At 38.9% G+C, this 25912-nt stretch overlaps 1 protein-coding gene across 1 annotated transcript in view; it reads right to left on the reverse strand.

The window, feature by feature from the left end:
• LOC110375208 (phosphatidylcholine:ceramide cholinephosphotransferase 2) overlaps positions 1-25629 on the reverse strand; it is an 81280-nt gene extending 55651 nt beyond the window's left edge. The window contains exon 1 of the mRNA XM_021333247.3: positions 25226-25629. Within this exon, the coding sequence (XP_021188922.2) occupies positions 25226-25319 (94 nt within the window). The 5' untranslated portion in view covers positions 25320-25629. The remainder of the gene's footprint in view (positions 1-25225) is intronic.
• Between the last annotated feature and the right edge of the window lie 283 nt (positions 25630-25912).

Here is a 25912-nt window from a genome sequence, read left to right on the forward strand (position 1 = left end):
GGAAGCTATAAAACTTCAAACTTCTATTAGTCACGCATTGAAAAATCGCTGTAGTTTTTTGTATAAGTAACGTGAGGTAATTTATTTAAATAAATAAACGATTATTTATTTATAACTAAATATGAAAAATATAATAGTCTGAATGACTAAAACTATGTATTTGAACGTATAAATAGCATTACGTAGGTACTGTTGCATGCGACCGATCGCGATATTTTTAAAGTTGTACAGATCGTAAACCCGTGATATTTTATTCAACTAGGAAAATTATAGCACGTAATTTAATTCAACAATCGATTATTATGTAACTTCTGAAACGATTAAGGTTCAACTGTTTACTTCAAACTTCAGTGATTTGTAAGCGCCTCAAATAAAATTATCACACGAAGAGACAACAAAATAAGTTAATTAATAAAATTATATTAACCGCGAGTTAATTAATTTAAAATTATATTTGTCGTGTTTAACCGTAATACTGCGACATGTTTATAAATATAACGTATGCAAGAATTCGCGTGATTGTGTCGAGTACACAATTACCGCGGCACACACAGCGCAGACATTGTAATGGCCGATATCCGCCGGAGGAACTGCACATTACTAATATTATAATACACTATCATAACACCGCGTAATACGCAGCTTCCGTTCGTCACCACCAGTGACTGATCTGCTGTAGTGGGCTCTGGGAAGGGCGGGCATAAGAGCTGGATCCGCCCCGATCACAACGTACAAATTAACAGATAGATTTGAATTCAAAAATTTAACGTTATGTAAATAAGATACGAGCTGGACCAAAACTTACATATAACTTGCGTGCTTCCCATTTATGGAAGCACACCAACCTTTTGGACAAAATCGACGAAATTATAAGACATACACTATCATCCATTTTAAATGTGGCCTTGGACGACAGAGCTTGGTCTCAAGCGACTCTTCCCATCCGTATGGGAGGACTTGGCGTCCGTAAAATTTCCAGTGTAAGTTTACCAGCCTTTATTTCCTCGGTCCATGGCACTGAGAAATTGATCAGGAAAATATTACCCACCACACTGGTCAATTTTGAGGTGCCAAGCCTGACTGAGGCTTTAAACGCTTGGAAAGTCGCATGCCCGAACACCGACTTACCCGCCAACCTGTCCTCTCAGAGACAGTGGGATGAGCCGCTCTGCAGAGTAATACGGAAAAGTTTAATCGATACGTCAATGACTTCTGCAGAGCGAGCGCGCCTACTGGCTGTGGGTGAATGGGAGTCGGGTCTATGGCTTCTTGCACTTCCGTCCTCAAACACAGGCACCATGTTTGATGACACCACCTTCAGACTCGCCGTTTGCCTCCGACTAGGTGCTCCATGCTGCTCTCCTCATCGCTGCCACTGCGGGGAAGCTGTCAACAGCCTCGGTCACCACGGCCTGTCGTGCAGCCGGAGTGCCGGCCGCATACCACGACATGCCAACATAAACGACGTGATCCGTCGCGCTCTTGTTGCCGTCGGCGTGCCAGCCGTACTCGAACCAAATGGCTTGGCACGCGACGATGGCAAGAGACCAGACGGCATGTCGCTATTTCCGTGGAAGGTGGGTAGGACTTTAGTGTGGGACGCGACATGCGTCGACACTCTTGCGCCATCTCACCTTCCCGGAACTGCATGTCGTGCTGGCTCCGCCGCTGCACAAGCAGAGAACCTCAAGCGGCGCAAATATAGTAACCTTATTACATGTTTGAGCCGTTTGGGGTTGAAACTCTAGGGCCGTGGGGTCCGAGCGCCCACCTTCTTGCCAGGGATATTTCCCAGCGCCTGGTTGACACTTCCCGGGACCCAAAGGCTGGCTTTTATTTCGCACAGAGGTTGAGCATTGCCATCCAACGTGGCAATGCTGCCAGTCTTTTGGGTACATTACCCAGTGACAGCGATGAGGACCAATTTTTTGATGCCCTATATTAGTTTTAAGTTGTATATATATATAAGTTTATTTTATTTTCAATTAATGTAAATATTTTGTGAATAGATAAACTATAAAACAGATACGAGCTTTACGACTTCACTAACTTATTTTTAAGACTGCCACCCCATTTTTTAATGTTATGACCATGTTTTTATCTTTGTTTGACCATCAGAATTTGTCAGCAGCAGTCTGAAGCGTTCAGCCTTGGCTAGGCGCACTCGTGTGGTTGAATTTGCACAGATAAGTTCTACCAAACTGCAGGAATATAATAAATAACGGTCTCATATAGTAGTAATAACATGTAAATTCACACAGTAGGTAATAGATGAGTTTACAAATTGGTCTCTAGAAGTTCTTTGTCCAATATTTCAATGAAAAGCAATAATTGAGTAAATTATTGACACTGTCTATTCAAAGCACGACCATAAACTTGGCGATACTTCAATGTTAATGCTGCAATCATTTGCTGTTGACTTTGTCAATACAAGCCGCGTAATGAAAAATAATGTGTCGTGCATTAACTTTTGTTTATTTTACATAATTAGTCTTACTTAAGTATACTTACTGTGCAAACGAAATAAATACCCATTGAATACTAAATTACCAACAACATTACAATCATGATACATGGACATGACACAACAAAATGACCAGCGGAAATGATGTCCTTTACGAGAGACTAAAATGATTGTCACCTTCTCCAGAGATTAGTTTCCGTGTTTATAGTGTGCTATATATCGGATAATCATAAAATCGTTAGTGTATGTAACGTGAGGAAGCCGTGCCTTCCGAGTTGAGTAACGTTGCGAAACCTCGCGAGCTGCCGGCGCGAGGGCTGTGCTGCGAGGTCGCGCCGAGGGCACGTGAGGGCGCACGAGGGTCCAGCCCGAGCACGACATCTCGCTGCTAATTACTGCGATATTCAGAGTCTGGCCATGGCATGAAATGTACGTATGTTGATTATGCATGCCAGTGGTTTATACAACAATGTAGCTTTCTGCCATTATTTAGATTTTTGAGATAAATTGCATACTTAGTTCCAATAGATTACATTTATTAAAAAAAATCGTATTAATAAACAAGAAATATTTGCAAAAGTACATGTTTGTAATTCAAAGTTACAAACAGTTTTGATTGCTTATGTTTGCTTATGTCGTCTAGCTTAGCTTGAAATGCTATGCTAAATTGATCTAACCCTTCTTTCAGTAGAAAACTTGAACGGCATAAAAATACACTGTAACGACACTCTCAAATACTGTAAGCTGGTAAATACTGAAGGCTTGTGTGAAGTGTGCGCTACACGTGTTGCACCCACCCTCTGACGATATCGAGAGAACTGCTAATAGCTAGGTAACGTTACTTCAACATTATTGCAAATCTAAGGATTATAGATCATAACTGATCACTTTAGAGGTTTATCTGAATGTTTATCCAGGCAACTAGACAAAACTTCACTTTGAGTTTGAGTGCTATGCAAGGCTTTGGCACTCTTACTTTCGGTACCACTTTGAGGGTCCCCAATAAAACTATTTTGTCCTTCTCTAGGAGAGAATCTATCTATAAAAATACATATCGAACATACACATCCACCTTATTTACACTGCAAAGGTCAACAGACAGACCTCTCAACTTTAGCGTTCATCATCATACTGGACATGATCCTTTTCGTTTTTCTTTTCGATCACAATATAGTTTTATGTTTTAACTTGTGCAATAATGTGGCTGCATCAAGTGATTGACCGCCAGTGACACATCAGTCGAATGCAGTCAATTGCCGCGCCAATTGCATCGGGAGACAAATTGCGAGATCCACGGCCGTGGGTGTATGTCGAATTATATCAATACATACCGACATACATATGTATGTATCCCAATTTGCTTTAAGTGAAGATTCTTTCGACAAACATAATAAAGTATACCGTACTTTGGTAATAACATATTAAGAGGGACGGTGATGATGTCCTATGTACAACACAACTTTATATTTAACATTGCCGAACTAGGAACGAGGTGGGAGTTACATTATGTGTTCGGAAACGAAAAATCAACGAATAAATGTTTACATAGATTAACATAATTTGATCGCAGTATCGGGTCGCTAGAGGAACTGATTATGATGATCATAGGCAGAAGTCATCATCTGACAAATTATTTCCGCCACGTTAATACAAACCAAATGAATATCATTACGTATTCATACAAATTGTTGTATTATGTAGATATACAGAGATAAGAGGCAATTGTGATACGCGTATTATCTCTCTCGGCGTACAGATTAATATCAGCTACATTATAATTTCGTGGTCGGATGCTGTGGCCCATTGAATCTGGCTGTCTGGCTGATCGATCACGACCGATGACGACCTTCTAACACAATACAACGCGGATATATGCAACATTACACTGAACGCTGTTTTATCTGATAAAATATATAAATAGCAGGCATTTTGAGGATTTCCTCCCGGCAGTCGAAGCGCGTGTTGCCTTGCTCGTAATGATAACAGATGAGCAATTTGTAGATAGCTGTTATTTATTTAGGTACGTCCTACTATTATGAAGATATAAATACCTAGTTTATTCGCGTCGCCATCTGAGCATTCGGTCCGAATGAAATTAGAAAGGAATGGTGAGAACTCACCATCTTATCGTGTGAATATGTGAATGGAGACACTTTCAAGGCAAACAAGCTATTTGCGAATAACAAACAAAACATTTAAAAATAATGTTCAGTGATTGGGTACCTACAGTTCTATAGAACGAATACCTATCTTTATCTTCACATTTAGAACTAAAGTAAATTATTCAAGCTTGACTTTGAGAACAATAACATTGTGAAGAGATCAAAATTCATAAGTACATATAATGTAGAACAACAGCAGACTAATTAGCATTACACGGCTAATATCATAGTCACAACTCGGTTAACGCGGACACACCCACTTAAGTAAACATAGCTTACATAGCTACTTGGCTAATAGATGCACTAATAGACCCACCTAATAAGCGCTAGCCGTTTCCCCCTGTTCCACCTGGGTCCTTTTTATTATTTTTTTATTACCATTAAATTATTAACCAATCATTAAATTACCTATCTCGCTCTGGATGTATCGTGAGGGAGTGTCAGACTCTTACTGACTTAAATCCACCATATTTCTTCTTAAGCCCTTTATGTAACAGGTCAGCGGTAACTCTTTCAAACAATCCCGCAGCAATGCTTCCTGAGGTGAATTTCCAGTTAATTTTAGGGAGAATTTTCAGTCTCTAAACTAATTGCGTTATCTATGGAAGTGATTATTATTCTATTTTTATTTCTTTGTGTATGTATGGCTTGTGTCAATAAATATCTTTTCTTTCTTTTCTTTTTCTTCTTTAACCGGCTTCGCAGCCAGCAGAATCCAGTAGGAATTGAATATGGTCACCGCTCATTGGTGGTCATTACACAAAAAGCAAGTAATATAGGCATTGTAACCCGACACTAGCGGGAGCATACCAAGTCGTCTGGTGGTTGCAATTTGCAAACATGCGTCATACAATAACTGTGGTCTCAGGTTCCATCGGAGATTACCGCTAATTACAATTTGAGAGCGATTGCCTAACGTTTCATATTCTCAATCCACACAAGGTTAAGGCGAATTTCAAATGCCAGTCACGCATGTGTACTTGGATTTCTTATTATCTTGTAATTGCTAGCCGCCAAGTGTAATAACTACTAGAAATATGAAAATTATTTTGTTATTATTGTAAAGGTCTACTAAGGCTGTACGACATACGATATACTCCAATGACGTGTAAATCCAATATAATTTTCCTATATATTTGACCTAGGTAATCCTTCAGCAATTTGTTGGGGTAGGAACTAAACAAATAAAGTAAGTCCGGCCCACCTCGTGGTCTCCGATATTTATTTATCAAATCCATTTACATCTCAATACTGACACTATCGCAGGTGATAAGTGATAACATACGATTTAGTATGTACTTATTTATTTATAGTTGATTCCTTTGATCCGGCAATCTGCAACCTGCAGCGGAGCGCGTTTACGTTAGCGCGATTTTATAAAAACCCTAACGTTACTAATCTATTGCATTGTATATCGAGACAGTGTCTACCAAGAAGCAGAACAGATTCAATCACAGCTCGTCATGGTTCATTCATGCCAATATTTTATCATAAACACCTCACAGTCTGTCAAGAAAGACACATACAAAGGTAACAAGCGCCATTGTTCGTGAGGTTATCTAATTTGCGTATCATCCCCGTCAACTCCATCGAATCTGTCACATTCTCCCGGTTCCCAGTAGTCCTCACGTCAGGGAAACTAGAGCAACATCAGGACGTGTCGCTATGTCTTCCACGACAGACGCCCATTGACCTTACATCCATGAGCTTCCTGAGTGCGACGTGACGCGGGTAACAATGTCCCATTGTCTTATGGCTAATAGCTTCTGTTTACGTTGTGTAATTGCTAATGAACATCTGTTATTTTCTAGTTTTCCATGACCATAAACGACGGATAGATTCGAATATTAATTAAGTACGTTCTAGTACGTTGTCGGGGTTTGCAAGTTTTGATAGAGCCCTAAGCTATCCTAGATGTGATAAACTATCTACCAATTTGTTGCGAGTTGACAAAGAATTCTGAATGGCATTTTTTTACGCAGGAGCATAAAGTACAGCTTATGGTATCCTCCTATTTATGTCAAGAGGTGTCTGAAACGGTTAGTAACATTGGGCATCAAAGCGAAGGAGGACAACCCACAAAATATGTACAAAATGTCATTGTTATATTTAGTTGGTATTCAATGGACGCACGTTGCCACATTATTTATAAGGTCAAAAACGATCGATTCACAAGCAAACGTGAACCGAAATAGATGCGTGAGCGAGTTCGGTAATGCCTCGCTCCTAACTCCTAATGTACGCCGCTGTGAACACCCAGCGCCTCCAGCAGTCGATAATTCACTAATTAGTTCAATTATATTGCTTGTACATGTCACGCGTTAATCATCGCTATCGTGTGATCAATGGGAATTCGTTAATTAGCGCATTCCGCGCGAGTACAATAATTTCCACGAATGTTTGGGGGTCAAATTGTTTAGCGGAGTGATTAAACGCCGGAATGTTTGAAGTTATTATTCCCAGACATAACACAGGTGGGTGAACATCCACAAAGAGTTCTCCGAAAATGAGTGCTCCTACGTGTGCGCTATCAATAAGGAAATGTTTGAAGGTCGCAGCTGGACGACTTCACAGGTTAACGTCGCACAAATAACATTGAATTTTTGGTAACATCTGGAATGCATAAACCGATTCCGATCCAATCTTATTGCAGAGAGATGATATTATAATAGGTTCAAATTGGTATTTATGATAAGACAGTACGGAACATAAACTTCCATAATAGCCATACAGATGCACTACAACGGCCAGACGAGACCTATATACGATGTCATATTTACGAACTTTTGACAGTCCTTTGACATTTCATAGGAGTTTTATTTATTAAATCCGCTGTGAAAACTAAGACAACCCTGCAGCTAAGTCAGGTGGTTCCGTCCGATTTATAATAAAACAAAAACACAGCAGTTGTATACGAATGTCGGCGTTACGTCACCGCACGCTGACCGTGACCGCGCGGCGAAAGTGTAGGCGACCGGCGCCCGCGCATCGCGCCCTGAAATGACGCACAGAAGTACCATATTGTCAAAACCGTTGCTGATAGCAGCTCACTTGTAAATGTTACGTGCTAATCTGAAAGTATTTATACTTTCTTCAGAAATAAATATTGCTGGATTAGATTGACAAGAATGAAGATACCCTAATTCCTACATAATTTTATTAAATGCACGATGTGGAGTAGACCTTCTGTTCCTGTGACTATGTTGTGTAACGCACCAAAGTGGCACCGGTCGAGCGTCGGTTTAGACCAGTGGTTCTTAACCTTTTTGACATGAGGGACCACTTTGACTAAAGTTTGTCTTGCCGGGGACCACCTCATCGGTTTAACTAAATTAGTACTCATTTCTTTATATTTTATTATTTATCAAATAAAAAATCTGAATTTTTGGGTCAGTTCTACTCAAAGCTAAACGCATGTCAGCAGTTGTGTAGGTAAGCAAATGCAAATAAAGAAAAACTTGCCTATGTAGCTTCCAAACGCGCGAGCGAAGCGAGCGCGAAATTTTTGTCGGACTTAAAACCAAAAATTTCGTAAAATGTAGCCCAAACGTACTTAACTTTTTATTTGTTGACAAACGCAAAAGTAAGGGCATATAGTTTCTGAACACGCGAGCGAAGCGAGCGCGAAATTATCGGATTTACAACAAAATTACGTAAAATTTTCCCCAAACGTACTTAACGTTTTGTTTGTTGACAAATACAAAAATAAGGGCCGTAATATAGTTTCTGAATACGCGAGCAGAGCGAGCGAAATTATCGGACTTAAACCAAATAAAATTTAGCCCAAACGTACTTAACTTTTTGTTTGTTGATAAATGCCAAAATAAGGGCATATAGATTCTGAATACGCGAGCGAAGCGAGCTCGAAATTTTAATTATTTTTTAAGACTCAAAACCAAAATTACGTAAACTGTAGCCCAAACATACATTTTCATGAATGGATTCGCGGACCACTTGGAATGCCTCCAGGGACCACCAGTGGTCCGCGGACCACCGGTTAAGAACCACTGGTTTAGACCGTTACTCATTCAAATGTAGGACTAGGAATACGAATGATGGCACGAACAACACACATTGTTGTGATTCTATTTTTTAATGGGTCATATCAAACACTTTGAGGTGCTTTGAGAGGACTATTAAAGCAGTAAGAATAGATACTGACTCACATATATAGAGGTATATTAACGAATGGCCACATAGTTTTTCAGGAGTATTAAGTAGGAACTCTAGGTCTTAATTTGTAGTATTCAGACCTATCAGTGCAAATTGATGCGTTTTCCTCACATTCCCTGAACAAGCCAGTCATGAAGTTTTAATTAATTACATAAATAGAGAATGTGAACAGATGCTGGGGACTCAAAAACGTGATGTAAACTTTCACAAGTGTAGTGATGGCGGCGGCACGTGACTCGGACTGCACCGACCACTTTGTGCGCTCCCGAGTACGCTGAGTACAGGCGGCGCGCGCGCATCAGTGAGCTCCCTTGACCGCGATCGACTTGTTGGAGATGCACTTCATTGGTATAATATTGTTTACCAAATATAGAAGTGAATTGGCTATCATATAATTTGTGAAATACTTTGGGAAATAAAGTGTCAATGCTGATTATCAAAATACAGTGTCAATCCACAGAGTGTTCTCTGGTGCTTATCATGAACAAAAAATAAGGAAAACATTAGACACAATAACTACATGAATACGTTATGTGTGTGTATTTTTTATATATTCAATCGTCCGCCTGGATAGAAGAATACTGCCATAGGTTAAGTAGGTAGCAGCTGGGTTTTGACATACCCATAGATAGGAGTTTAAATTCGCGGCAGCATCTACTAAGTTTCATTGCTATTTGTAACCCACAGAGATCGTTAAACCAAAAAAAATTAAAACAAAACGTTCGTTTGTTTTCTTAAGCGGTCAGGTAATATCGAGAGATTGCCTACACAGTACGCACTATCCTTTCTTAATCTGCGGTTTTGCAACAATTCAATGCCACTGACAGACTGACAGGCTCGTTACCTCTGAAATTGCGGAACACGTTTTTATCTCTCTGTATTATCGCAATTAGTCTTAAAATAAAATGTTAACTACATATTTAGTAGTTTTAAAATAAATAATAATTTAAAGTTTCAGGAAATTGTGGTTGTAGTCTTTGTTTTGTTTATATTACGTCATTACAGGTAAATATAAAAGGCTTTGTTTGTTTGACGAGAATAATATCAGGTAAATCTAGTAACTCTATCTGGCTGTAACCTTGCGCCTACATGAGTTAACATTAGGAGTGCAAGGCTGTTGAGCCTTAACAATATAATCGTCAATATAGAACATAGTAATTTAAGAAGAACTAACCCATCTAGGATCATGAAGATGTCGAATAATTTTGTGGAATTCGTAGAAAAGCTACGAAGTTTTATTCTAGGAGTTTTGGTTACAGCTTGCAGCACATCATCTATTCAGTGTACCTATTCATAAACTTTTACTGATCATGATCCAAAAATAACCCCACTAATCGTTAGTCACCATTTTTTTAAATATAGGCAGTGCCTAACATTGTTCATATTGTCATCAGCGTCAGCAGCAGCCTTGCATTGTAATCCAACAGGTGTCCGACTCTTATCTGATTATCACTGATCCTCTAACTCCTCAGTAAGATTATTGCTTCCCTCACCACTCCACAATGTATTTGTGAACTGTCACAAGTGACGAATCAATCTTACCGAGAAACCTCGACCTAAGCTGTTTACGTCATTACGAGCTTTATCAGATTTCAGACATAGCCTGCTTATCATTGAGACAGATCATGCCAATATGCCAACGTTTCAATAAGATGTAGATAAGTCTTCTTTAGCCCATTTATAATGGTGGGAAAAGCAACAATCGTAGAAGCATTCGAACTCTTAATAGGTCAGACTAAATGTCTACGCATTGTGTGAAACCACGATGACAATCCTAGTACAATAGCGCTCAAAATAACCGAAATAAAACAAAACTAGTTCGCGAAAATGGGGCGAAGCTAGGTGTAATGTGACAGTTGTTTGAGCGCGATATAATTGGAATGATTACATAATTTAAGTAATGGTAGGTGCGGCGGTTTCGTGGAGCCCTACATTAATTTGATCGAGCGCCGCTAGTGCCGGCCACGTGTAGCGACGCTTTGTGATGCGATCGGTTTACGCAAACATTTATGTGTTTTATGGTTCACCATGAAATTGTTCCGATTTTGCTCAGTTAAATAAATGTGTCGGTGGCGTATTTATTATAAGTCTACTATTACGTAAGTACTAGTACCTATACATATGGGTAGTCTTAAGTGCTGTTTAATTTATGTCATATTGTTACTGTCTGCAGTTTGTATTAATATAATTCCACAGTCCATCATGCCGGAGGGTACTCAACTCTACAGATCGCTTAGCTGAAGTCAACACAAGAACTGGTTCATGGGTCGCGGAAACGTTGTCGACAGTGGACGACAATCTGAGGTCTTCAAATCAAAGGCCCAATAGTATATGATAAATGTTCGTATGTGTTCAAATCTGATGTGTTATTGTTCGCGTGCCGCAGCGGCATCCCCGAGTTGCGTAATACATAGGCGTGTTATGTACTCATAGTATATGAGTGCTCGTATGTAAATGTGGACGCCGGCACGCAACGCGGAGGTCACTGCGCCCAGGATTACCACTATTATGGTCAGTATGCCAATGAGATTTTATAACTAATTATGAGTAGATCTAAATCTAAACGACGAGCTTATGGGACCAAATATCATAATTTTACGCTCGAACAGATACATCGGTTTGAAAATTCTGCCAGTAAAATTCTCGATTTTGTAATATTTGTCTCTACACGGCAAATTCAAAGTCGCGATATAATGTAAGCCAAACAAAAGGTTTGTGAGGCCACACATGACTGTGTACACAGGTTACTCGGCTGAGACCTACACGACGGTAAACAAATCGCGGCCTCCACTAGTCAGTTCCCCACAGAGCCTTATAAAGCCATCAGCGAGCACTCGGTTACTTACTAAATTAACTGAAATTACTCACGCATTACAAGGTAACAAGCGAAACATTAATAGGATTAGAGTTCACGTTGCTGTGGATAACTTCTGGTTATTCCTTGTAGAGCGGACATAGATAGTTTGTCATAACTTCCTCTCGGTTGGTTGAAACAATATTCAATTCTTTAACATGACACAGGTTGCACAGAATTATAAAATCCATAAATGTATGAACAGCATGATACACTTGAAAATTATGGAGAATCATACATTTTTCGTACCTACCTTTCCTAATGAGTGTACAATGTATTTATTTTCTTGTGTCCTTATAAGGGTGGGGTATGATTGACAAGTATCGATTACTAATCATTAGACAGATATAAATTCGACAAGGCGTCGTTGAGTGCCATATTGGGAGCAGTTTAGTAGATCACGGCGCGGTCGTGTGCTCATATCTCCCACGTACAAGGCAGCTTGTCACAGCTGACCTGCATGCACAAACAGCCACTGTTACTGCACGGGAACCTTACACTAAACCCAAAAAAAACAAACTGTCATTGTCATAAGAGAGCCCTGGGAAAGAACATCCATTGCCATAGAAAATGACAGATGTTTGTAAATCATACCGGGTGGAGAGGTATAATTTCAATAGTTAGTATTAATTACAGGTCTAGGTCACGGTGTACCTTGACATTAGCGTGCCCCAATGTCACCAATCTCCCTAAACGATACCCCAATAACTCACAATTAACAGAAATGATCAATTTCATTAGTAAGTCCAGTATTTATGTGACGTATTTACGATAATGGCGGTGTAATTGGCATAATGGACTATTAATTAAGTGGCGGTTACCTCACAATATTTCAGTGTTGTGCTGTAATAGACGGAATTGCGTGAAAAAACGGTGTAAGTCTCGTGAAATATGAGCGCGAGAGGTTCAGGGCGCGGCCTGACGCAGAGACGTGTCGCACGATACCACGCGATCATCCAGTCTTATGAAATACCTAAATGTTATGCCTACAGGTGATATATTCTACTATTTGGGATCCTTTTGACTTTTGGCACGAAATTAGCAACAAAATTTTACTTCATTGGTTTTTCCCGTAGAGAGTAGAGATGATACTGTTTTGGGTTTCAGTTTGTAATGTTTATCTCAGCACCTAGTTAACTGCTGCGGAGAGACATTCAACAAGTCCTTTTAACAAAACAAAAGTTTTGAAGATAAAGCGTCTGTCAGCTTATGTCGACTGTACCACGTGAAAGCGTCTGCCAATCCCGACTACTAGAAAGATGTTCTTACGCAACAGACAGACAGCACTTTGTCATCAGATTACTGAAAAATGTTAATGAATGTAAAAATAAAAGTGAGCATTGTTTCGACTCCAACAATGTCAAGGTATCCGATATTTGTGGTAAATAAACAAACGCCAGTGTGTTTGGAGAATGGCGTTCATTGCGACATGGACTCTTGTTTTCTTTGAAATTGTAAGCAGATCATCTGGAGCTGTACAACAGGTAGAAAGAATATTAAGTAACAACAGATCACCCCAGATCTAATGTTTGCCACTAAACCTCAAGAAGGCAGCTTTTATCAAGAAAAACAAATCACAATACAGATTTCCATTTCAATATCTAATTGCGGATAACTTGGCATTCGACGCATCATCGTCCGCGTTCGTAGCTTGCATTACATATCTGACGCAACAAGTGAACCAGGCTCGTAGGACATGTACATCGTGCAGTCGGAAGCGGGCAGTTACCGGCAGCCGCGCCGGCCGTCCGGCTCGCTGTCCGGCACTCCCGCGGGTCAAGGCCGCGCCGACACTGAGCTAGTTCGCCTCATAATGAGAATCTATGCCGGCCGAGTACTTACCCAGCCACATATTGTGTTTATTGCCGTCTACACTGTACTAAATGTCTTTCACAAAGATGTATGGCCTTTCTTTTATAGTTCTTCTTGTAAATGTACTTTAATGTTTATGTTTGGTTTGATTCTTTGACCGTGTGAAGCTTTCAAGGTTCCCAATAGCAAAATGCAGGTACCCATAATTGTCTGCATGGTTCAAAATTGAAGATTAAAATTGAAGCAAAGTATTCAATGTAGTTGAAGCTATCAGCGATTCCTACGAAGCTAATGTGAACATTACAGTAGGTAACTATCAACAACATGCTCTAAACTGTGCGAATAGATACCTAAAAAAGTATTGTAAGTATGGTGAGTGACAGCTAGAAACTAGTTCACGAGGCTATTGATAGCGTTTCAAAACATAAAACTATCCAATATTCATGAAATTCTGCTGAAAAGATAACCTATGAATGGTTTATCATAATTCCTAATAACTTGGGTAGCAAACTATGTAGGAAAATTCGAAATGATTTTCAAACTTGCACATTTTGTTGGCAACAATTTCCACAACTTTTCCAAAATATTTGTCTGCGAAAGTCTACAGATCTTATCAAATATGTATAGTATATCAACTAGAGTATTTTCTAACACCCACATTTTGGTACATACCTACGCGTATGGTTAAGCTTCATGCCATGAGACGAGCATATTGCCGTAATCCGTGCACAAATCCAGCCGCCGAGCCTGATATTATGAAAACCTCAATAACTATTTCGTGTTTGCTAAAATCATACACGGCACCGAGGTAACTATTTAGTAACCTGTGACCGCGATCCGCAAAGGTAGGCGATAAAGCGATCTAACATTATTGAAATGTACACAAACCCTATCAAAGCGCATACTGCCGCGAAATCCGAGATGGCGGGAGGAATCGAAGCCTCACTTTTTACTCCTAAAACATTGTTTTAATAATGTTCTACGGAAAACTACCATAGCCATAATCCATAATTGTCGATTGCTAGTCAGTCCTTCAAATCCATTGTTGTGGGTAACACATTGTCGGATGATCGCCATTGTGTACGTATCAGGTCAGCCGTCAGTCTGACGGACAAGGCCGGGGGAAACAGCTGTAAAGCTGAAACTTCGTGTAAGTCCACATTAGCGATGTGTGCACGTGAAAACTATGACAGCTAAGAGGAAATGTACGCCATCAAACTTTGATAGCTTGAAACTTGATTGAGTTTATTTAATTTTTCCTCTAACAACATGCCATTACGCCTGAAAAAATCTGTAAGCCATTTCAGCCGTGAAATATAACAGACAGACAGGCACACGAGTCCATATCGTAATCCTTAGAGTATTCGAAGTGCGTACAACAAGTTTAAACGTTCTGTGGAAGTTACGAAATATCGATGTATGTGGAGTAATGTGCTCGTTACGATCTGTGATGATAAATAACGAGTAAATAACTGGCCGCGCCGTGACCGTTAACGATGTATTCAGTGTAATAGGTGCGCGCTAATGTCTTGTCCATTTAATTTTGAGGGGCACACGTCACTACATAAGTGGACTGTCAAGAACCTATTGTTTTAGGGAAAACTTGATGATAGTTTTTAACAGTAATGTAGTCAAGACAAAGCTAAAAAAATCGGGACTGTTTTAGCATCTGAGTTTGTCAAGACTGAAGGAAAGAAGCTTTTGACTTTTCTGGATACAGAAATTTCTATTGCAGATCTTATCCTTCAATTTATGTAAGTAAGAATTGATAAGTCATTATAATAAAAGACTTCGATTTGCGATTAACAGCAGTTTACGGTTGAATTCCGGCGCACGCGCACCCAATAGATTTATTTACTCGATTTATTAGTAGCGCGCATTGTTTGTGTTTAATCATTGGAAATTATCCATTACATCTGTCTGTCTACTTGTTCGTTTATCTTTCATTGTCCCATCTATACTACTACTAGCTATATAAAAACTGATCTATAAAATTAAATGGATAAAGCTAACTTAGTAGAAAAAACTTTTGTTCAACAATTATTGCAAAAAGTGTGGATTAAACTACTTTTGTTGCCTAATAAAAACTTCTTTTATGCGAGACCTGGCAGTCTTGTTCCCCTCACATCCGCTTCCTTCCAGTTAGTTAACTGGAGCGTAAATAATTGTATTAACTAGTCTAAAAACTAGACAAACACTAGTCTAGACTCATCGTCTTCAAAGGTAACTCGATCTGGCTCGTTCTGTGTCAATGTCAGACGCATTCAGACTGTCGTCAGACTCGTTTGACTGCTCACAACTGTTCGCGAGAAAGTGGGGACAACGTTGATTGGATTAGAATTAAACTTTTAAGAATGTTAATTGGGAGACAATTAGTAAGTCAGCGACTGTTGTCTCTTGAATGACTTTAATACTAATGTAGGTAAGTAGGGATCGTAGCTCTTAGAAATGAAATGAAATGAAAATATTTATTCGTCGAGAGCGTAGTTTGTAGAACGTAGTTTGAGTTCTTTTCAAATTCGCTATTGAAGAAATGTTTATTTTCCTTGTTGTTTGTAATTTAATTACTTAACGGATATTTAAAACAAAAGAAAAAACATGGCAATTCTTAACAGTCTCGTAAAAATAAGGTCTTATAACAGTAACATATCCTACTGCTGAATAAAATAACCTACGTAGGAATTATAAACAAGAATTCCAGGAATAGCATAGTATTTCTACATTCTCCACAGCATTCAGTAGTATTATTCCGTGGATTAAATAAAGCGCAAATACACGTGAAAGATATCAGAGCAGTGCACACTATTGTGCCGACAATACTGTATTGTTTACTGCAATAAATCTGCTAGTGCAGGGATCAAAGTTAGCAGTTAATCCCACGTAGTACCGCGTCATAACTCCTCGCGCTGTTTACTTAACTGTGGTTCAATCCACGCGTGGAATGTGGCGCCTCTCATGTTCCTCATTGATAGACTGGTGTTATGAGCTTACATTCTTACGCGTTCCTACGTTCCTACTGTACGCAAGTGTGATAAGATGAATAACTATCTAGTAACAGGTGGTGATAGGTGAAAACAGGGGCCAGAAAAAGTACATAGTTAATCACCACTGTCAGCAATAAATAATATTATGATGATCTACTTTTTAGGTCTGTAAAAACCCGGCGATGATACATTTTAAAGGTAACGCCACGAATCATAGACAGCAAAGTGCCCTGAACGCTGATGACTACCCGTGTGTACACAATCATTACAAAGTCAAAGAAAACGCTCCACTACACTTACTTTACAATTGTTTTATTGCTTATAAAACGTTGCTTTGCAAAGCATAAATTCTTCCAGTGTGCAGACTATATTATGCGGTTTCACAACAAGGTATTGTGGACTCTATGTTCATGACCTTACAGTTGGTGTTTGCATGTGCATTGGAGAGCGGTGCTCGTGCCGTCTGGGCCACGCATGATTAAATCTGGATGTATGGCGGCCTTCGCCTGAATTGGCAGGTCGCTGAAGTATTACTGAGCTGTGGTGAGACGTCACCTTAAGGACTTGCAGCGAGCATAGACACGCGACCACAGGGTCAATAACCAGACAAGCGATCTATGGAAATTAACCTCACTAATTTATTATCAGAAATAAACTTCGTAGAATAAAAATTAATGTCGAAACGAAAGAATAATTGCTACGACTAAGCGTCTGTGCATAGTTTGAACAGCTGATGTTCAGTTTCTGATGAAATAAATAATACTAATACTTTTCAATTTGCAGCGTTGTTTGGCCATGCGCGGGATTGTGACCAGTCCTGCAAAATTACGCGAATGATTAAATCAGCGAATAATTCAAACACCTATAAGCCAAACCGATATTCACTTCTTATATCTGAATGAGTTCGATGTTTGTTTATAATAAAATCAGTCCTAACAATCCACCACGCAGTTATGATAAGCTAATGAGTGCAGCATCTCGTCACGTCACTGGCGCCAGGTGCGCCGCGTCCCTGCCGGCGCGCGCGCAGCCTGACCCACTGCAAGTGCACGCATGGGATTACCCCAGATGACCATCTGCTGGGGCTGGGGACAGTGCACTGTGGACTTTGATCCTGTGGTGTAACAAGGACTTAGAAGGATTTATGTTGGAATTATTTAAAAAACGAAGTGAGTTCTTCGCCTAGACTACATATAGCTGTGGTATCGGTCTCTTAAAACCTCATATTCTCACTATACATAGATATTTTTTATGATGCCCTTGAACCGGTACAACAAGAGTTAAAAGACTCGTAAATCTTTTACCCAGCTTCAAGTACCTCGATACGATTTACTATGATTCGATACACAGCCATAAAATTAGATAAAATCTGCGTAGAACCTTTTTGTTTCTTTGTATAGCAATCAGAGCTGCCTATTGATATTGAAGTAAGAAATATTGTTTGGACATGCCTTGCAATAAGTTTGAACTGAATTAGACTTTATCACCATTGCATTGTGACGTAGTGTCCATACAATATTAAGATAACAGATATAGAAATAACGTTGATTGAGTAAAATCATAAGAATCAGAGTTTACCTGGTGAACGTTCAACTAATGTCCATTGGAATTATGTAATGGAGTTAAATCGCTTTGATTAAGTAGTTGACTACACTTGCTAATGATGGATAGCCTAATAGGTACAGTTTATTGTTATTTAAATTATAAAAGCGAAAGTTCATTAAATTCAACTTTTTTCTAATCAAATCAATGTACATACATACATTTTTCTACGTCTCGTATCTAATCGTTATACTATAGTGAGAACCGCAATTCAATCACAGCGAACGATTTAAGTGAGTAAGTACCTATCTCATGTTTTCGTGGACAGCATCACCTACTTATAAGATCTAGATCCTGAAGCCACGTGTTAAAAACAACGCGTCGTTAAAAGTGTTTACAATAAGCTGTAGTACTATAGTGCAGCATGAAAGTAGTTCGGAGTAAATTGTTTAGACTTTCAGCTATTTGTTTACGACAGGCGCTGTTTGAACTCGCCGTGAGCTGCCCGGTGCCCGCGGTTAGAAAGCACGCTGTTTCGCCTAACTGACGGTTATTCGATTAAAGCTGCTTTCAGTTTTAAAGCATTAGCTTATTAGTTTCCATGAAATGATAACATGTAGAAGGACTATGACGTGTGATGAAGGAAATTGATGACCACTGGGCTGCGTTGCGGGTATACTGAGAAAAGGTGAAAGATGGACTTTATTGAACGTTTATTTGAATATGGTAGATTTTGTGAGCTTTTGGCTCGAAATACGTGTGATTTTATGGGATATCTATAGGGTATATTATTAAATGGTATTGATACGAACGTTACATTTTCCTCTATAAAATACATTGTATCATGCTGAATTAACGTAAGAATGTTCTGTTTACAATGCCGTGTTCCGCGTATAAATTCCATGTTTAGAACAGATTTTCATGCAGTTTAATCGTTTGATAATTCGCAGAGGATTTTTCTAACACCTTCAAAAATAAACTTCGATGAATAAATATAGTTCGCTTCCTGAAATCGTGTTACCTGTGATGTAACGAATAGGTACGCGGTAAGTACAAGGGCTGCGCGTGAGTCACTCGCGAATATTGCCGCCATGACAGATTTACTACAACTTGTGTTTACACGCTCATATTGTTTCAATACACAACTTTTTAACACGCTTATTTTCACTATTTTCTTAGGTGTAATGCGTTTTTGAAATCTAAGCGTAGGCTATATTTTCTAGATTTGTGCCGGGTTGTTCGCTAGTAGGTGTTATTGAGACAATGTATTGTAGAATAGCCAAAATAACAGCATGAAAATTTATAAAAGACTGCCCCGAAATGGCTACCTTGCTCCAATTTCCACTATTTATCATTTGAAAGTGTGTTAATGCAAGTGTCTAATTACATCCGCAAGGGAGGTTTATTTGGGGTAAACGTTTATTGAATAAAAACTATATTTGTTGTTACCAAATAATCAATAACTATTATACATTGTGGTAAGAACATAGTCATGACGGGTAAAAAATAACACGTTTTAGCAAGTCATGTCAGAAATAAAGGAAACATAACCAACAGATAGAGGTATTAACTTCCTTATCCATAACGTGTGTGATATCTTCAGATCATTTTTATTAGAACTTATTTCACCATTGATACCTCTGCCAGAGATAATGATACTTATCACATGATAAAGAAATCATACCTCCGAGAAAATTGCACAATAGCCAGAGATGCGTGTGATAAAGGCCCGAGTGATGTAGGTACTTGGTACCTACGTGTGCTATCTCTACATGTGTTTGGAGAAAGCGACTGACCAGACGGACAGGCAGACGCAATGATGCGCTGTTCTTGTGATAAGATAACAATACTGACTAGATGATGAATGATAAGAATTCGCTACATTTGTACTTTACTTTTCTCACCTAAGTGATGAAACTACATGAAACCCAGTTGTTTGTAGTTGATATGAAACGTAATGACGTTGTATTCATTGCACATTTAATTATTACTGGTTATTGTGTAACTGTAGTAATGTTAGTACAATAGTTGCTGCACTCGAGAGTTGCGGTTACATGAATCATGTTATTAGTGCCATTCAATTTGAATGTCGGCTACAGGATAATAGCATGCTTCATGTACATCGCCATTCATCATTTAATTAAGTATTGCATTTCTTCAGTCAACATGTGACATCATGGAGGGAAAATGGATATTTATAACAAGAAAATAATTTACCTATAATAATATTACTTATGTCTCATAGCCCTCTATGATGCTAAGGTATGGAAATTACTGCATCCATAGATATTTTTTGAATTTCTATGGTTGAATGTCCATGCGTTGAAGGTTAAAATAGGAAAGTAAATGTATCAGAAAGATGAAGATTGTATTGTATGTCATCAAGTTTCCGTAGCTGACTCACTAATCATCGGATGCATCGGCTTTGTTACAAGCGATAGGACAAATAAGACAATCTCAAGTTTTGTCGTGTTAAACCAGGTGTTGTAGTTGACCACAATAATGCGCGAAGAACATTAATATTCCCAGCACAATACCTGACTCCCATTTAGGTTTAAATTATTGTGGTTGATTCTTAATAGCTTTAATTTGACTGTCTGTAAAGAGGGGTGTTCCAACAGTAAAGTTACAAGTTGTGGGAACACTGTCAGTTGTTTTCTTTCACTTTCACATAACTGCGCAGTTATCTAACCCCCAAGTTGTAACATAACATGATGACAAGACGTATGTGTCTCATGTAACACATTTAGATAAAATAGTCAGTGCAGTTCCTCAACTGAGGTTCTTGCTTTCTACTTTCACACTAAACTATCTTAGAACATATGTGCAATATGTTCCTACCAAGAATAAAAGGGGGAAATGACCCACCATTACAAGTTTCAAAATGATAAAATAATGATGCAAACATAAGATGTAGAGAATTTTCTTAATAAATAGTATCGTGGGAAAATTCGTTGGTAATCACTGTATGACTGCTTTCGCAATAATATTTATAAACGTAAAATCCGCCACGTTGTCAGCCATAAAAGAAAGAACAAACTCGTAAGATAAGGCTGAGACAACAGACGGCTTGTGACTCTCTGCTGATATCAGTCTATTTACCTACTTGTGCGTAACTATTGCATTTCGTGCACCTGCAGATGCACTATAATTTATACTGTAAATAGTATGTTTATAAATAGGGGAATTAAATAAATTCCAATGTTATTGGTACTCAGTTTCACTCATTTAAAAGCTACCTAGGTACACCCAATGTTATGCTATGCTATGTTATGCTAGGTAGGTAGGTAAATTTAGATAATATAATAATATGTGTACTATTTATTATGCTGTTAAATTGATAGTCCCAATTTAGATGCAAATAATTATTTATTTATGGGTTTGTGTTATTAAATCGAGCCAAAAATACCTAAAAACCAGGTAAATTCGGCGATAATTTAGCTTTATCAGAAGTACACACTAACCGCAAAAACTGCCGCTTGTAGCCGTTTTAGAGGCTGAAATACATTGCATGGCAATTCACAACTGAAAAACTGATATAAAGGGGGAGAGCGGCAGGAGCTTCCAGAAAGATCCGTAAGTTATTGAATGTAGAAAAAGTATATAATATAATCAATGTGACGCCCCACGCTTTATAAAAATAAAATAAGATATGGCCTTCTATCAGCACCTGCTGGTAATTGTAAATCGAATTAAAAGTAACCTTGTATTAGTGTAGATAGTAATTAAATACACCTGTAAAATGAAACATAAGTAGGTAGTAAGTAATTGGTGGGCCTAGGTAGAGTATCGTGTAAGTCTCGGCACACGCGTGTCGAGCGTAATTAATCCGTTCCCCGCGGAGTCAGCTGTGGAACAACTTGTAACAACAGCTTATCTGTATGTTTGTTTACTCATTCATAATGTTTTGGTAATGTATTTGTCAATATTGGCGTTTGTACGAACTTGGTATGATGACAACAGTTACGTGCTTAAGAAACTGTAAGAGTTTTTAATATTGTTTGTTCATAAGGATAAAGTAGATAACTGTTCATATTTAGGTCCTGTTATATTAACTGTTTTGTCAGCAAAACAAAATGTACATAGGTACCTATACAAGGAAAAGTCACTATCAGTACCCAATTTTCATATCTGTAGAGTAGATAAGAATTATCGTCCCTGTTTTCCAAAGAGCCGCTTCGGAAATGCAATAGATAAGTTACTACAAATAGTCCGAAGTTACTATTTGGTAATCTATAGCAGTGTGTGCTCTTAAAATTCGCTAATTGTATAATTGAAAGGCCTAATGATGTGTGATGTAATCGATGAATTGTCCACAAGGCTGCAGACAGTTCTAGTATTTAGTCACGCTGTTACCTAATTTGTGTCACACAGGCCACGGGGCCCGAGGGAGAGACAAGCCTAGCTGATGGCTAGACTGTGCTGTTTTCATTGCATGACATAATATAAATCAGGCGACAGCCTAGCCTAGTGCTTAACGCGAAAAACTTAGTAGTTTCAAAGAATTATTACAATTACCGGAAGAACCACTTCTCGCCAACAACCGAGTTCATATACTTGTTTAGGTTTTAGAATAGGTAGAGTTTCAAAAAGAAGAGTTTCGAAGTGAGAGTATGATGAAAATAAAAAAAATTAAATTGTAATACCTATTTCCCAATTTGTTTCGGCTTAAGAACCTTATAATTGTGTAATAGTTTGACATAATGTACTTTTAATAATACTATCATAGGCAGGAATCGCAACCCCCGGCTAGTCGGTCATTGGAGCAAGTTTGCGCGTTGCGTGCAAGTTTACGAGGCGTCGCTGCCTTGACACCTTTACCTTTGCTAATGTCATACTAGCCGCCGCTCCTGAAACTACCCAAGTACCCACCACTATTACATAGACAATGTTACGTGATAATAGCGGGGAGTGAGGTTCAGAGTTTATGGTAAAAGAGTATTCGCTCTTGTAGATTGTATAGGGTTCGTAGATTTTAGCAAGAGCACTTTCACAATTTTTGTAGTTTCTAGTTATACCAGCAAATGCGACGTATTTTGACAGAGATGTTATTAGGGCTAAAACATTATCAAATTATCGGTTACGCCATTTTTAATTGGGGATTGGTGAAGCATGTTTTCTTCTTCCATCATCGTTTTACTGTTATATGATTAAGAAACAGGTATTTGATCCAAATATATTGTAATCGTAAACGAAGCTATCTAAAGGCAATTATCTAAATGTGCCTGCTTGACGTGGATGGACTCGTGATGTCCAACGCCAATACATCATACATGACGGATATTGATACCTGGCTGGAAACTGGCTCTATGCTTCTCTACGTATCTCTGTCCACATGTTTGTAGAACAAACGATAAACTGGCAATAAAATGATTACGATTGACATTTATTTATTTATTAAATATATAAACTTTATTATATCTATGTACTTTATTATACTTTTTGCACGTTGTACAACGGCGTACTATAACGCCTTAGGCGTTTTCTACCAGTCGCTCTTTGGGTGGTGAAGAAAGTGACAATAAAATAAGTAAAAGGAATTTATTTGTGATATCTGGTAGTAGTTTAAATAATTTATTTTTTTATTTGCATTCCATTAAAAATAACAAATTCCTAGGTGCATTTATTTCAGATCACTAACGCGTTTGGAAATGCAATATAAGGTCTATATCTAATATTGCATTTCCAAGCGCGATTTTCCTATGGAAAAGATGACTAAGTATTGGTTTATCAAATTTTTTCAATGTTAAAGGAAACTTGACTAATATAATTGTATGACATGCTCAGTGATGTCAGTTGGTTGCGGCTGAGGCAATAATACTACATTATCATCCAAAATTCAGTTACATAGGCAACACTAAGTAGGTAACTCAAGCATAATAAAACTTATTTTGCATTAATTGCCTCATTAATATGGTAGAGGAAAATGTTATTGTTTGTTTTCGTTATGTTTAGCTGTATTATGAATTGGAATACATAATATTAATTAGCAGTTGACTCACGAAAGTATTAGATAATCAATTTATAACAAAATGCACTCGACGAAGAGTTGTTAAATGCAATATACTTAGTTATGATAATCTCTATAGCCAGATATTATTCGATGGAGCTATCGAACAATAAAATTGTACAATAAGCCGTTTATGCCATAACTGTTAATAATCTTATCACCGACTGCATAATAAAACGATGCGCCTGAGCACACCTGGCAGGCTTTAGGTATCACTACGTAGGTTTTACTTACCTATGTACGTCAAGTAATTTATGACATTTCTGTGGCGATACGCAGCTTAATCGGGGAAGTCCCGAAAATATTAATGTTGTAGATCGTGGTAAGTGAAAACGGTGAGATATGTAAGATATAATATACGGTTTAATTGTGATGTTCTGAAGGTTGCTTATGTGGGAGAACTGGCTGTCGATACAACTATCTAGTAAGCACCACGCGAATTCCCGCCGAGAGTCGTGGCCAGGGCCGGTTGAGCAGGACTGCCCACTTCGCAGTTTACAACTTGTTACGATAACTTGCTTACACGTAGAGCACACCACTACAGAGAGAGACGAAGGCGAGCCTGTGTGTTCACTTGTTTCGAAATTCCAATACTACAGCGCCTTTTACGGATTTCTATATCAATGGAGTGCACAGCCCGTCAATGAGACGCGGCACTACGCGACCATTCAGCGGGATTTGTCCGTTAAATCACAAACTGTTTACACGTGCCAATGTATTGCAACTATCTACATACCGAATGTGTGAAGCAATTACAATTTACGATCTCGTTTACTTCGCCACAGTAGAGTCGCACCGATATTTTTAATGAGCTTGTTTTTATTTTCTCAGGAACTCCTCGATTGCTTACAGTTTGACAAACATATGTGCTGACAATATATTCATAGTCACATCTGTATATCAGCCCACGAACGCAATGTCATTGGATTAAAAAAAAATAGGTAAGTATATTTTCCAACTGTTGAGACGTGAACACGAAGTCAACGTCTCTTATTTGAAAGGTGAATATTATTTGTAAAACTGTTTATGAGTTGTTTTATGGCGCCACATGAAAATACTAGCGATAACAATAAATATGTCGTTACTTCAGGAGACATTTCAGTTATCAGATCGCAGATCAGATATTGTATTTACCAGCTGCAAACAGGTTGTTTTATTATGATAATAAACTATCATCGCGCTCTATCAAACAGCGATACGTAATACAAATAGCGGAAAACGTACCTTTCCCATTGAGTTGCGTCTTCAGGCGGGTCAGCTCCCGGGAGCGGCTGCGGCTGCGGCGGTGTGCCGAGATCCCCCGCGGCGAGCGCGCCATGTCAGCGTGCGCGGCCAGCGCGGGCTCAGGCCGGCCCGCATGGAGCCCCGGCTCGCATGCCACGCACTGCACTGCACTACACAGCTGACACGGAACACACAGCGCACTGTTTGTTTGTAAACAACAAACCGCGCGGTTCACAACTCACCACGAGACCGAGTACTTTCAACAAACACAAAGTACAAGCTAGTTGTGTGTGCGACGAAAAGGAAAAGTTGCGATAGTAGTAAAGTGAGCGAGTCGATACGTAAGGTAAGGCACGAGCGTCGTGTGGAAGGCACTGCGAGGCACTGAGCGCGGCGCCCGCGGCACGCCACCCGGCGACACGCACGCTACCTCGTCAAATCACTGATCACTCTATTTCGTCTGTCACTGACATTGTACACGATCACTACATTTCCTTCCTCGGGAAACTCCTCGTTCACATCGAGCTATTTACACATGCCCGCATCTTGTTTAAAGTGTGGGTTACTGTTACTGTTACAGCCTTTTTATCGTCCCACTGCTGGGCACAGACCTCCTCTCACACGGAGAAGGATTAAGCATTAATCACCACGCTTGCTCAATGCGGGTTGGTGATTTCAGAATATTAT

The sequence above is a fragment of the Helicoverpa armigera genome, chromosome 10 (genome assembly GCF_030705265.1).
Source record: "Helicoverpa armigera isolate CAAS_96S chromosome 10, ASM3070526v1, whole genome shotgun sequence".
Taxonomy (NCBI): domain Eukaryota; kingdom Metazoa; phylum Arthropoda; class Insecta; order Lepidoptera; family Noctuidae; genus Helicoverpa; species Helicoverpa armigera.